The 14,455-nt window shown below is 40.4% G+C and overlaps 1 protein-coding gene across 1 annotated transcript in view; it reads right to left on the bottom strand.

Moving 5' to 3' along the window:
* The window catches only part of agtpbp1 (ATP/GTP binding carboxypeptidase 1), a 37,255-nt gene extending 22,849 nt beyond the window's left edge, over nucleotides 1-14,406 (bottom strand). The window contains exons 1-5 of the mRNA XM_088994175.1: nucleotides 14,201-14,406; nucleotides 12,343-12,401; nucleotides 4,918-5,048; nucleotides 384-451; nucleotides 173-236 (exon numbers count right to left, since the gene is read on the bottom strand). Of these exons, the coding sequence (XP_088850301.1) occupies nucleotides 173-236; nucleotides 384-451; nucleotides 4,918-5,048; nucleotides 12,343-12,374 (295 nt within the window). The 5' untranslated portion in view covers nucleotides 12,375-12,401; nucleotides 14,201-14,406. The remainder of the gene's footprint in view (nucleotides 1-172; nucleotides 237-383; nucleotides 452-4,917; nucleotides 5,049-12,342; nucleotides 12,402-14,200) is intronic.
* Nucleotides 14,407-14,455: the final 49 nt, after the last annotated feature.

Here is a 14,455-nt window from a genome sequence, read left to right on the forward strand (position 1 = left end):
GTTACAAAAGGATCTTACTCTTTATTCAAATGTTCAATTTTGTCATAAAAATAATAAAGATGCGAGTTAAAAAAAAATGTCAAATAAAAATTTGACGAAGCTAAATAGGTTCTAACTCACTCTCACATTTCACAGAAAATGGATGGAGAGTATATCGACACCCTTTACTCACCCAAGGTCAGCAGCTCATTGAGAATGCACAGAACGTTCAAAATTGTCTGGATGTCCCGGGTGGTCTGTTAAGAGTTAGATTGTCATGAATTAGATTTTGCAAATGACCAAAAAGCGTATAGTAGTCAAGAACGTAGAAAATTCTAATACGTGGGTAGTTAGGTAGGTAAACTGGTAAACAGACCCATGTGCGTGAAGTGGTGCCGACTAACCTCCAGTAAAGCCAAGATGACTTCCAAGCCGCAGGTGCCTTTTGACATCACCTCCTTCGATGTTTTCTCTGTGAGACAAGCAGAAGACAGCCGTTTATCCATCTATTACCTTTCTTTGCAGTCATCACAGCATACCACTAGGTCACGCTGGTTTGAAGCATATTATTTGGATAAAATTAATTTGACATTTTGGATTTTGTTTATTGATTCAGAAGAACCGTTTGTGGATCCACCCGAATACACTTACATAGCTGATGCATTATGCTTAACCTCAAACTAGTTATTTTTGACCCTGAAATGTTTTTGGAATTCATGGCAATGACTGAAATTTTAGCCCTGTAATCAGTATAAATGCTGCACTACATTAAATTAATTAGGGAGCGTAACTCAGTGTGAATTATTTCAAAACCTTTTTTTTCTTCCATACTGCTGGTCTTGATTATCGCCGCAGTACGTCCTGTTGTAGCGGGGCTCCATTTATAGGTTCTCAAACTCGTTTATTTTTTTTATAATTATTTTTCCAAAGCAGCATGTCGTGACTGCACACAAAATACTGGCTGCATGAACTACGCCACATGTTGTCTGACATAATTTCACATATTTTGATTTTTATCTGGACGCAGGTCCATGAGGTGAGGAAAGAAAATGAGAAACAACTTGAGTCATGTGCCTCTCAAGACACGTGAGAAAGTCCACTAAAATAAAATCCCCGCTGTAATTGCCCGCCGCCGCCCTTGTTCTTGACCTCCGAGTCTCGCACACTTAAAACATGTAATCTGAGGACACCAAAATTCAGCCTGTGGTTTACAGTTACCGCTAGACAGATCGGTAACAGCGTCACACACTCTTCGGGGGTAGGAGGGGATGCTCAGTGTGTGTGTGAGTGGGGGCGTGAGTATGTGTGTGTGTGTGTGTGTGTGTGTGTGTGTGTGTGTGTGTGTGTGTGTGTGCGTGCATGTGTGGTGCAGATGAGAGAAACAGCTGACAGCAATGAAGTAGGCGGTGGGGTGCGGGATTCATGAGCGAGCGTGAGAGATGTGCAACATTCTGCTGCACCCATTCGTCCTGGGTGGGGTGGTATAACCACATTCAAAATTCCAGAAAAGTGTGAGGTACTATATGGTGGCCTATAGGGCTCAAATGACTATTTTTGAACACCACTAACAACTGAGAAGCATTGCTAAGCATCACTAGAAGGCAACACGGGAGTGGATTTTATAATAATTAATAATAATTTATAATAATCCCATAGTGACCCAGGAAGGCTGGGAGTACATGCCACAAGAGGTCAATATAGAGCACTGGTAGGACAGTAGATAGTACTGTACGTTGACCATTTTAACTCATTCACTGCCATATAATGTGCCAAAATGTGTCCACACCAGTGCCAGTTTTTGTCGTTGTCACTCAAATTCCAGGATCCACAGAATACTGAGTTTTGGGGCTACAGAACCATTCAATGCAGCATAAGAAACATTATACTCTCTTCTTTCATCAGAAAAAAATAGTTATAATAATAATAATACATTTTATTTCAAGCGCCTTTCAAAACACCCAAGGACACTTTACAATAAAAACAATAAAACAAAGCACATAACAATAAAACCATAAGTAAAATGATACATAATAAAATAGCAGATAGAACTATACATTGAAAGCAATTTTAAACAAGTGGGTCTTGAGGTGAGCCTTGAAAATAGGGAGGGAGTAATTACTAAATTATATGGGTCTGGAGTTAAATGTGCTTGAAATGAGGGTGGTCGTCCAAAATACAATGCAATACATACATATTGGTTTATATAGAGCTTTAATTTCAGCTGAAACTGGAACAAATCGCTAACATCGAAAAAAGGCCAATACTGCACCCTTGTGGAAGGGAAAAAAAATGCCAGAGGGGTGACCAATGCTCTACCGACAGTCCCAGCAAGAAAAAAAAGAAAAAAAATTCTAGAATGGCGCTCCACTTCATATTTTCATTCAATTCCTGAATAAATTCGGGAATGGTAGTGAGTGAGTTAGGCTTGAGTCAGCAATTTGTAAAACTATTTCAGTATGTATACGTCTGTGTAAGCTCTCAGTCGTACAGGAGTGGTCCATCGATGAAAATGTTTCTTCAGCCGTCATCTGTAATTCTTTGATAGAGAAGTACAGATGACGGAAGTACAGATGACGGCTGAAGAAACCTTTTCATTGATTTCAGTATGTATGCAACATTTAAAACGAAACACACTTTTTTAAGCTACACGTGTAGTTTTAAGGCTGTGTTAAACAATTAGGCTGGTGCTCATTATACCGTACTATGTTTTGGCTCCAACAGGGAACCACATCCTTCATTCATGCTTGCAAAACCAGTTTGGCTTTGTTTTGTCATTCTTAATTGTCAGTTTGCATGTCAGGTCCTGCTAAGTTGTGTTTATTTTTATTTAAATGTATTATTTTGGACATTTGATGTGATTCCAAAGTGTTTTGTTTTCATTTTTCTTATTTTTTTTTTAATTAAAGACTGTTGAGGGTGCACCTGCCATGCCTTATTGCTTCTTGGGTCCTCAACAACACACGTTCTTGACACACAAGCTTTCCAGTGTCCCTTCAAAAGTGGCTACTCCGCCTCAAGCAGTCTTTCCATCTTCTCTGCAATTGGGGTGTCATTAAACAGCTTCAAGCACACTCAGGGAGGGACGACAGAATCATAAAAAGGTCAGATGCTTGATGCACAAGCAACAAGGTTCTTCCACAATGTCGGAATCTTGCAAATGCACTTTTGGCGCATTAATCATTGTTCTACGAAAATAATGTTTTAACTAATTTAGTACCATTCAGGAATTTATTCGGGAATTGAAAATATGACGTAGAGCGCCATCCCCAAATTTGTTCGGGTTGTTTCTTCATGCTTGCATGCCGATAAAGCGCTGGCCAAAGCCTCTGGCAACAAAAAAAATCTTTAATTATTTTCCACAAGGGGGCAGCATTTCCATTTTTTCCATGTTAGTGCTTTGTTCCAGCTTCAGCTGTTGTTAAAGTGCTATATGAACCAATATGTATGTATTGCATTGTATTTTGCCCCATTTCAGATAACTCCAGACCCATATAAATTTTGAATTACTTTTTTTATCCTGATGAAAGAGGGAAGGTTTCTTACGCTGTATTGAATGTTTATGTAGTCCTAAAACTCAATATTCTGCGGGTCCTGGAATTCGAGTGACAATGACAAAAACCCTAGCACAGGAGTGGACACATTTTTACACATCATCTGGCAGTGAATGAGTTAACAGTTATAGAAGCAGATAATTAAAGGACAACCGACATCACTTTTTTGTTTCCTAACTGACATCAGCCGTTTTATAGCATCTAAAATACCCAAAAACTCAGGCTGATATTTTTAGTCAAATGAAAAACGCCAATAAAAATGACTTAATGTGTCCAAAATCTGGAAAAAATTGAGCTGCGAATTGGGCATTTTCAGAAAGTCCTGCCCCCAGTTCGTGACGTCACGCCAAGACGTCTTGCATTGCTAGTGAATAGGCTTCAGATTCGGAGAATATGCTTTCTTGTTACACATCCAGTTATGAATATGATTCAAATAGTTCTGAAGAGGAAAGTATAAATGTTTGCAATCGATTAAAGAAGGTTTTCTGGGTCGTTTTGGTGGCTCAAAACTGATGTGTAGTGTCACAGAAAATGCAGAAGATGGTGACAGCTTGGAATATTTTTCAACGAATATCAAAGAGTTGTCTCGGTGAAACATACAACGATTCACCATTGCGTTATTTACATGTTTACCTTCTAATTTTGCCATCAACACGGATCAACACAAAGTTTTCAGACCAAACAAAGTACCGCAAAATGCATTGAGGTGATGCAAGGTATGTCCTTTCTCAGTCAGGGGCGTTCCTTCAGTGACGTAGGGTGAGGACTCGTCACCAACTCAAAAACAAGACTTCCGGAATATTCAGCGCGAGTCTTAAAATGTAAAATATAGCTATATGCGGTGGAATCTTTGTAAAATACGCTCAGTAGAAGTCATTTGAAGCCATTTTACAAATTATGGACACAACTTGTCCGGAGACGTCGGTTGTCCTTTAAATTACAACAAAATTTAGATGAATTGTCCAGTGCTACTCTGTCAATCATTTTTTATATTCACTACATTAATCCTCCTCACCCTCAGGTTTCCACTCCATTAAGTTTGAAATGGAAAAATACTGTTGTCTAAATACCACTATCATTACTTTTTGTCATTGATTGACTTTCAAATCAGCTGTAATGAATGTCTTTCTGCCATCCAGTAGCCCAATAGGACCTATTATTTTAAGATATTATATGAAATGTTTTTCTTGTACTCAAACATCAGAGTACATGGGGAAGGTTGTAACATCGCACAACTGTCCATGTTTTGATGCTCCTGTTGTGTTTATTATTCTGCTTTGTGTTGACTATTATGTGAAGCCATTTGTTCCAGCTGCAGCTATTGTGAAATCGCTATATAAATTAGGATGCATTGTATGTATTGTATGTATTATTCGTGCGAGTTGACCTTGTGTCTGCATAAGATGCAGAAGCTTGGAGGTGATCTGCCGTGCCATCTCTGGATCCTTCACTATGGAGTCTCCGGTCACCTTTTCCAACTGGGTCAGCAGGATCTGAACTCTGGAGTTATTGGGAACACTGGTGAGAGGAATGAATGAGACCGTAAATTGGATTGAATTTGCTTGAATTTTGAGTTTTGTGCAAAAAAACAAACACAGCGTGATGTAGAAGAGGCACAACATTGCTTTCCTCCATTCTTTTGTGCATTGGAGTGTTTGGGAATAACATCCCATTGGGATACATCAGGGTCATCTGAGGTTGGCTATTTCGATTCTGTGTTCTCTTAGTTTATTGCCGTTCAGTTCAAAGACAAAAAAACAAAACAAATGATCAACGGGTTTTATAATGACAACAATAAAAAATACAAATATGTTAATCCTCATGGGCGGATTATTAGTAACAAAGCTGCATCTAAAACAGCTATGTTTCGACGCGAGTGGTATTTATTGAACAAGCAAAGCGTTTAGTGGACTTTAGTAGAGACGATTTCAGAACGTTTCGGTCAAGGACTTTTGTTCAGCTGGATGAGCGGGGTGAAAGGTCGCCACTTGGTACAGCGACTGCAAACATGGGAGAAGCGAATCCAAGTTGTACCCAGCGCAGCTCAATGTTCCCCATGTCCTTATAAAGACACAGCAAAGAAGAGTGCACGCTGGGGACAGCACAAGTCAAAATGGCAAGCGAGCGCATAGCGTTCAATACATGCCCAAATAAACAGATTGCATTAGTTATACATGAAGTGGCACGGGGGCCACTCTAAAAAAGAAATACATCAATCATTGCCTCATATTTGGTTAATTGTTATTTTCATTCGAGTATTCTGGAAATTGTCATCTTCTTAATATCATGACAGTTGTCATGTTTCATAATCTTACAGATTTCTCTGTATTTATGAATGCATTCTCATTAAAAAAAAAAAATCTCAAAAGATTGTAAGATTACAAATGTGCACTATTTGTCCAAAGCGAGTTTTGTTTTATTTCATTCTTGTGAAGTAATTTTGTCGTGATGTTTCAAATTTAAGTTTTTCCATTTTTTTCCCTTCAAGGACAACCAACATCACTTTTTCGTTTCCTAAATGACATCAGAAAAACGTTTTATAGCATCTAAAATACCCAAAACACATAGGCTTTTTAGTCAAATGCAAAACACCAATAAAAATGACTTAAAGTGTCCAAAATCTGCCAAAAATTGAGCTGCGAATTGGTCCTTTTCAGAAAGTCCCGCCCCCAGTTCGTGACATCACATCAAGACGTCTTGCCTTGCTCTAGAATCAAAACAATGGCTTCAGATTCGGAGAAGATGCTTTCTTGTTACGCATCCAGTTATGAATATGATTCAAATAGTTCTGAAGAGGTAAGCATAAATGTTTGCACTTTTGAGGGATCAAGACTGATGTGTTGAGTCACAGAAAATACAGAAGATGGAGCCAGAGCTTTTCAGCTTGGAATTTTGGTCAGCGAATATCAAATAGTTGTCTCGGTGTAACACACAACGATTCACCATTGCGTTATTCATGTGTTTTCCTTTTAATTTCGCCATCAACATGGATCAACACGAAGTTTTCAGACCAAACAAAGTACCGCAAAACGCATTGACGATATACAATGTGTCCTTTCTCGGTTAGGGCTGTTCCTTCAGTGACGTAGGTTAAGGACTCGGCACCAACTAAAAAACAAGACTTCCTGCATATTCAGCGCAACTCTTAAAACGTAAAATATATGTGGTGGAATCTTTGTAAAATACGCTCAGTAGAAGTCATTTGAAGCGATTTTACAAATTATGGACACAACTTGTAGGAGGCGTCGGTTGTCCTTTAAATACAGCTTTATCCCCCCCAAATCACGAACACTTGTTTTCTCAAGTTTGCAACTACCGTATATTCTCATTTTCAAAATGTATGTAATGATTGTACTCAGGTAATATTCCCTTTTTTCTTCCCTTATGAATTACCTCATTTTGTGGAATATAAGGTACGCCTTCAACGAATGACATTTATAAACATTTTCCATACATAAGATGCACCGCATTATAAGGGTCACCTTCAATGAATGACATATTTTAAAACTTCCATACATAAGGCGTACCGGATTATGAGTCGCATTCTCTTGTTTTGAAAAAAAATATCTTTTGTTTTAGGTGCGCCTTATCGTGCAGTAAATACAGTATTTATTCTCATAAAACTAATTTCTAGTAATGAGACTATTTTGTTATTTATTGAGAATTGATTTTTGTCAAAACACAGAAACAGAAAAATTACAACGATCAGAATATTGAATTGTTATGGTCCTGAAATTACAACTTAATCCTCGAAAACTGGCATTTGTTTCTTGAAATATTTCATTGTGGTATTTTCTGATTCGAAATATTGAGGCATTTCTGAAATGCTATTTGTTGCTCATAACAATATTTTATTTACATAAAATGACGGGAAAATGTAATTGTGTTGTCATACTACAATTATATTCCATTATAAACATTTTCCTGGTAAAATTCTGACTGTATTCTGGTAAATTTGCATTTCATTACTTTATGCTAGTAAATTTCAGGTGTTCTTATATGCGTTTTTGATTTGATATCATACATTTGTCCTCAATACATTTTTTTATTTGAATAACCCCCAAAAAATCAATAGTTTTGGTGGTGTTGATACACTGTTTTTCTTTTCTTCTTTTTTTGTTTTGCCAAATTCCTGTTGCATGTTGTTTGTTACATTTTGCAGTTTTTCGTGGGCACTCAATCACCACCTCCAATCAGTTGATCAGTCATCGACTCGGTTTAAGTGCCTGCTTGATCTGTATGCAGGTACCCTAAGATTCCGACTTCTGGAAGTGGTATTTTGGCAACATAATAAGTGTAGCTACGTGTTTGAAAGTGTTCATTCTCCTCTTTTCCTTCTTACTCATGCTCCTCATGACTCGCTGCCAAATCCTTGGTCCAACCTTGTTCCACCTTGTCACCCAAATCTCACATTTACCAAGCAGACCAATAGCCCATTGCATCGCCATCTGCTTCAGTAATAAATTTCTCCTGCACCCTGCTCATACGTTACCTTTTTTGTCATTAAACCCTGCCTCAGCTCTAATCCTGTTTCCTCTTCACCTCCACCCCACAAAAAAAAACAACTTTTATTGTCACAAAATGCATTTTTTAAATGACCTGTTTTTATTTTCTCTTCCGGTTCTTTTTTTCACCACTAAACGTTTTGTGGTAACTTTTATTTTCCTGTAATTATTTCTTTCCTATGCAGTTTCACTTTAGTGCAGGGGTGGGCAAACTTTTTAACTTGTGGGCCAAAATGGGTTTTAAAATTTGACAGAGGGGCTGGGCCAGGAGCATTTGGAAGGGGTGTTTGGGCCGGAAATAGTAAACCTAAAGCATTAAATGTAGTGGATGAAAACCTCATAGCACAGAAAGAACACTACAACCCAATTATTAACTGTCTTTCAAATGTGAAAAATAGCCCTTATCAGTTAATAAATTTGTCTCAAGGAATATGCAAGACATGGCATTTACATTCTATTTCGCAAATATTGGGAGGATGAAATGGAAATAGATTAAAATAACATACTCACTGTGATTTATCAAGATTCCGTCTGTTTTTAATAAGTTCCAATCGAAGGTGCAAAGTTATATAAAACAACATTTATTGAAAAATGGAATCACTTTCAACATTCAAAAAATTATTACACAACGAAATACTCAAGCTCAATAATATCTACTTGTGTTAAACTCCGCAAAATCATGGATGGATTGTCCTGACCGCGAGCTCTACAAATTCGCCACGGACGCCCTTGCCTTCACACGCAAACAGTACACATGTACCGTTGCCAAGCACACAGACAAAGGCTACCTGTTGTTGAAATTTGCATACTCTGCACAGCAGCCAATCAGAAGCCTGCTTCGTAGTTCAGACTTTCCCAAGCATTATAAGGTCGTGATTTGCATATCATTTTCCAAAATAGATGCACAGAACCTCACCCAAGAGGAAAGATTCAAAAGAAGCTAACAAAATTTGTGAAGCTACAAAACGTAAACTTACGTTATACCGTGACTGTAAAGTGTACTTGAGAGTTATGAAAGGCGCTTAGTGGCTTGCAATAGACAATGCAACGCAAACATTGGATTGTGCACCATGACAACAAACATCAACTGCCACAGATATCTGTAAATTAAGCAAGGTAGCATTTGTGGTAGGTATAACCTTAATTTAAAAAAAAAACGTTATACTTTGCAACAATGTTTTTTTCGCGATTACCCGTCTTATTGTGTTTCAAGTTGTGAAAAATGGGGCAGGCAGCTTTATGGCTGGGCAGGCAACTTTTCAGAGTTGTTTGCCCTGTTGTCCGCTAACTTTTTGACATGACTTTCAGACACTGTTTTTACTATAATTTGGACAAGTTTGACAAGCCGGATTAAAAAGCCTAACAGGCCATATGTGGCCCGCGGGCCGTAATTTGCCCATATCTGCTTTAGTGGATACTATTTTTCTTGAAGCATCACATTACACTTCTTTCTTGCAACATTGCCTATACATTATACATCTACATAACACAATATTTTATAAAGAACAATAGTAACGAGAACAAAAAGCCTCTGGATAATTGCACATGTTAACCTAATTCATGTGAAGTTCTTGTGCACAAAAGTACATTGCAGGACCCCAACAAACATTGGTGCTACACTCGGAGTTCAAAAGGTAGGAGAACTCACTTAAAGGACAACCAACATCACTTTTTTGTTTCCTAACTGACATCAGAAAAACGTTTTATAGCATCTAAAATACCCAAAACACGCAGTATGATATTTTCAGTCAAATGCAAAACACCAATAAAAATGACTTAAAGTGTCCAAAAACTACTTCAAATTGAACCCGGAAGTGGCCAGTTTCAGAAGGTCCCGCCCCCTTGTTCGTGGTGTCACCCCAAGACGTCTTGCCTTGCTGGAGAATCAAAACAATGGCTTCAGATTCGGAAAAGATGCTTTCTTGTTACTCATCCAGTTATGAATATGATTCAAATAGTTCTGAAGAGGAAAGCATACATGTTTGCAATCGAGTGAAGAATTTATTCCGGTCATTTTGATGCATTTGGAGAGAAATTGAGTGACAAACTCTTTAATACTCACAGTACCCAAAAAAGGCAGAAGAGGGTGACAAAGCTCTGTGTAAATTGTCTCCTGGGACGTTTTGTAAGTGATCATCAAATACACTGTAGAAGTCTTGGCGCAACACACAACGATTCACCATCGCGTTATTTATGTGTTTTCCTTCTAATTTCGCCATCAACACGGATCAACACGAAGTTTTCAGACCAGACAAAGTACCGCGAAATGCATTGAGGAATGAGGGTGAGGGGCGTTCCTTCAGTGACATAGGGTGACCAACTCAAAAACAAGACTTCCTGAATATTCACCGCAAACCTTAAAACGTACAATATAGCTATATGCCATGGAATCTTTGTAAAATACGCTCAGTAGAAGTCATTTGAAGTGATTTTACAAATTATGGACACAACTTGTCCGGAGACGTCGGTTGTCCTTTATGTCATGATCTGGTTGACGACCAACGGGGGGCGCTGTTCGCCCCCGCCTACACCTCACAGGTGCTGGTCGTCCTGATCAGATTGGCGACCAGCGGGTAGCGACGTCAGCCCTGCCTGCAGCCTCGCAGGTGTTGGTCGTTTAATCATTGACATTTAAAAGAACACCCGGCACGACCATCCGGTGCCGATTCATTGTTTGTTTGCTGCTTGGTTGCAGCATGCATTGTGTACGTGTTTGTTTAACCTTGGCGGACTTTTACACTTGGTTTTCTTTTGCTACTTTGTATTTTTTCCATTCAGTTCATTTTGATGTTTTACATTTTGTTACTGCTGACCTTTATTTTAATACAATTTGTCAAACAACCTCCTGCTCCCTCCTGCCTGCTTTTTGGGATCCGAACCCGCCATCACCACCTCGCAAAACCGTGACAGAATGAATCGGCCCACCATCGGATCCCGCAGGTACATCGGACCCGTCTCATTTCCACCCTGTGCCTGGCAATGCTACGTCCACGTTAGCGAAAGCCTCGTCGCGTTTGAATCGCGTCACTCGACGAGCCGCAACGTCCACGTAAACGTCCGGCCGAGACCTCCTTCCAGGTGGCCGTCCAGGGTGACCCTGGGTGACTGGCATTGCACGCCCACGTCCAGCCACGCTGTCGTCGTGCATGACGAATTGAGTCTCATCCACGACGAGCCGTGCAACGTCCGCGTCAATGTCAGTCCGAGACCCCACTCACCGCTGGATCCCGGAGCGGCTCTGGACTGGTCTCGTTCCTCCGGAGCCGGGCAGTTCACGCCCACGTCGGCGTCCGGCCGAGACCTGGTCCCATACGGCCGTACGGGGTGCCATTCTGCGCCTGGCAGTTCGACGTCCACGCAGAGCCATGCGCCGTCGCGTGAACGTGCGAGAGGGATCGCACTCACGCCCACGACGATCCGTGCCGCGTCTTCGTCCACCCCAGGCCGAGTCCCGTTCCCATCAGGCCGCCGCCCGTCGTATGCTGGAGAGGCAGCGGTTGCCCTCTCCACCGACCGTTCCCTGGCGAGTGGACCTTTTTGGGAGACTGTTGGGACTTCTGGAAGCAGCCCCTTGAAGGGGGGGTACTGTCATGATCTGGTTGACGACCAACGGGGGGCGCTGTTCGCCCCCGCCTACACCTCACAGGTGCTGGTCGTCCTGATCAGATTGGCGACCAGCGGGTAGCGACGTCAGCCCTGCCTGCAGCCTCGCAGGTGTTGGTCGTTTAATCATTGACATTTAAAAGAACACCCGGCACGACCATCCGGTGCCGATTCATTGTTTGTTTGCTGCTTGGTTGCAGCATGCATTGTGTACGTGTTTGTTTAACCTTGGCGGACTTTTACACTTGGTTTTCTTTTGCTACTTTGTATTTTTTCCATTCAGATCATTTTGATGTTTTACATTTTGTTACTGCTGACCTTTATTTTAATACAATTTGTCAAACAACCTCCTGCTCCCTCCTGCCTGCTTTTTGGGATCCGAACCCGCCATCACCACCTCGCAAACCGTGACACTTTAAAGGTGCGTAACAGTATGAAAGAGTACAAAGCATAGAGAAATGCCATCATTTTCCTTGGATAAAATTGTGCTTTTAAAGTAAGTAAATAATTAAGTAAGTTAATAAGTTAGTAAATAACTAAGTAAATAAGTAAGCAAGCAAGTAGTAATAATAATAATAATAATAATAATAATAATAATCATAATAAGAAGAACAAGAACAAGAAGAAATTAAGTAAGTAAATAAATAAATACATCCATACATAAATACATAACTAAATACATGAACATACGAATGAACACTCACCCCTTCTCTGAGGCCATCTTTGGTTTGTTCATTTTCTTCACATCAACATGGCATGTCGTCTATCAAAGAAATAAACATGTAATGCATCAGTATCTTAACAATATTATGCTTTCATTGTGAGTAGAATATGTCATTGTAGGACAACGTGAAGGTGTGTTACTGTTGAACGGCCACCAAAATGGGTCACAAGTCAATTTTTATTGACAACAGTTAGAGGTGACTTTTAATACAGTAAAGTCTCGTTATATCGATATTCAAGGGAGTCCGAAAAAATATCGATATAACCGGGACTATCGATATATCCGACCCTGTTTGCATGTAATTTTCTCTGTGCGTGCATAGAAATAGTATCGATATAACCGGGACTATCGATATATCCGATATCGATATAACGAGACTTTACTGTATATCTGTTTGATTCATTCGGGCATATCCTTTCCTGGCAAAGGGATTCTTGATTACTGCTTGTTGTACTGAATTAAAATGTTCTGTGTTGTATTTAGTTCATGATAAAATGTTTGGGTGCACAATATATGCTGGTTACATCCTGGTTAGGTGCCACAAAGCACTTCCAAATATGGGCAAGCATGGACTGGGGCATTGTCATTCATGCCTGTTTCCCCGCGGTGAAACACTTTGAAAATTAAGTGGGGGCCTCTTGTGCCGGTCCCAAGCCCGGAAAAATACAGAGGGTTGTGTCAGGAAGGGCATCCGACGTAAAAGCTTGGCCAGGATAAAGAACACATGGCTGTCAGTATTGTTAAAATAGACTACAGTAAAGTCTCGTTATATCGATATCGGATATATCGATAGTCCCGGTTATATCGATACTATTTCTATGCACGCACGGAGAAAATTACACGCAAACAGGGTCGGATATATCGATAGTCCCGGTTATATCGATATTTTTCGGACTCCCTTGGATATCGATATAACGAGACTTTACTGTTATTTGTGTTACTGCACCAATTGTGTACAAGCAACTGATCCTTAAATTGTTTTAGCACTGACATTACTCGTTATTCATTAGTATTAAGTTAGTATACTTGTATATATAGTTGTTTTACACAGTGTGTCTTTTTGCGGCATTAAACTTCTCTGCTTGGGAGTGGCATCAAAATAAATGCTTGACGTGCAGGGTTGAATGCCTTGCCGAAACACATGTACAGAAAACAAATGTTTCCTTAACGAGTCAGAGCATGACTCTTTTCAAAAAAAAATGGGGGCGGGGGGTTCGCTGGGTCCTCCGGTTTCCTCATACATTCCAAAAATATGCATAACCAAAAATATGCATAATTGACTGATTGCAGGGATAGGCTTCAGCACCCCTACAACCCGAGTGAGGAATATGAGTTTCGGAAGATGAGTTTAGGAAGATGAATAAATGAATGAATTTTGGTAAATTTGGTAAACTTGCTTTTGATTGTTATTAGGCGTGGGCACTTGTTTTGGCGGCGTTGTGGACTGGTGTACACGTGTTTAAATATTTATGAACCGAGCTTGACGTTGTTACGATAAGGTCTTTTTGTCACTTGTGACAGCCATTGCAAATTGAAAGACGGCTGATCGCCTTCCGATGACCCCCTTACAAAATCTACAACAAAGCAAAGTGAAATAACAACGAAGATGAAACACAGTGGCCGTCACTGGCAACCAAGTCGCCGGAACTGTCTGGAATGGCGTAAGAAATCACTCTAGATGCTATAAGCGTTAGCGGCCCCCGGCTGCACCTGCCGTCGGGGACGAAGGGTTACCGCCGGACTGAGCTCACAAGAAAGCCGATTTTAAGAACGTCCCAGCCGCGTTAAGATAAAGGGCTAGCCCGGGCAGCGCCGTTCATAGGATGTGCATGACTTACCTCCGAAGCAAGGAACGGCTGTCCTCCTGAGATAACGACGGTGTGTTTATTGTGTAATAGCGTTTGTCGTCTGGCTGGCTGGTTGAAACGCCCTGGTGATGTTGTGATGAGGGGCAGCCCCAAGACTGTCAGAGAGAGAGGCTGTCAAAGTGAGCGAACCACGCGAGAGTACGACTCTTACTGCGGTTTGACGTGCTCATACGCCTTTGATACAGCCAGTGCGCCATGGTCGTCACCAAAAACAACACTCATGGT

The sequence above is a fragment of the Hippocampus bargibanti genome, linkage group LG04, assembly GCF_051943395.1.
Source record: "Hippocampus bargibanti isolate YZ-2025 linkage group LG04, ASM5194339v1, whole genome shotgun sequence".
In the NCBI taxonomy this organism is placed as follows: Eukaryota; Metazoa; Chordata; class Actinopteri; order Syngnathiformes; family Syngnathidae; genus Hippocampus; species Hippocampus bargibanti.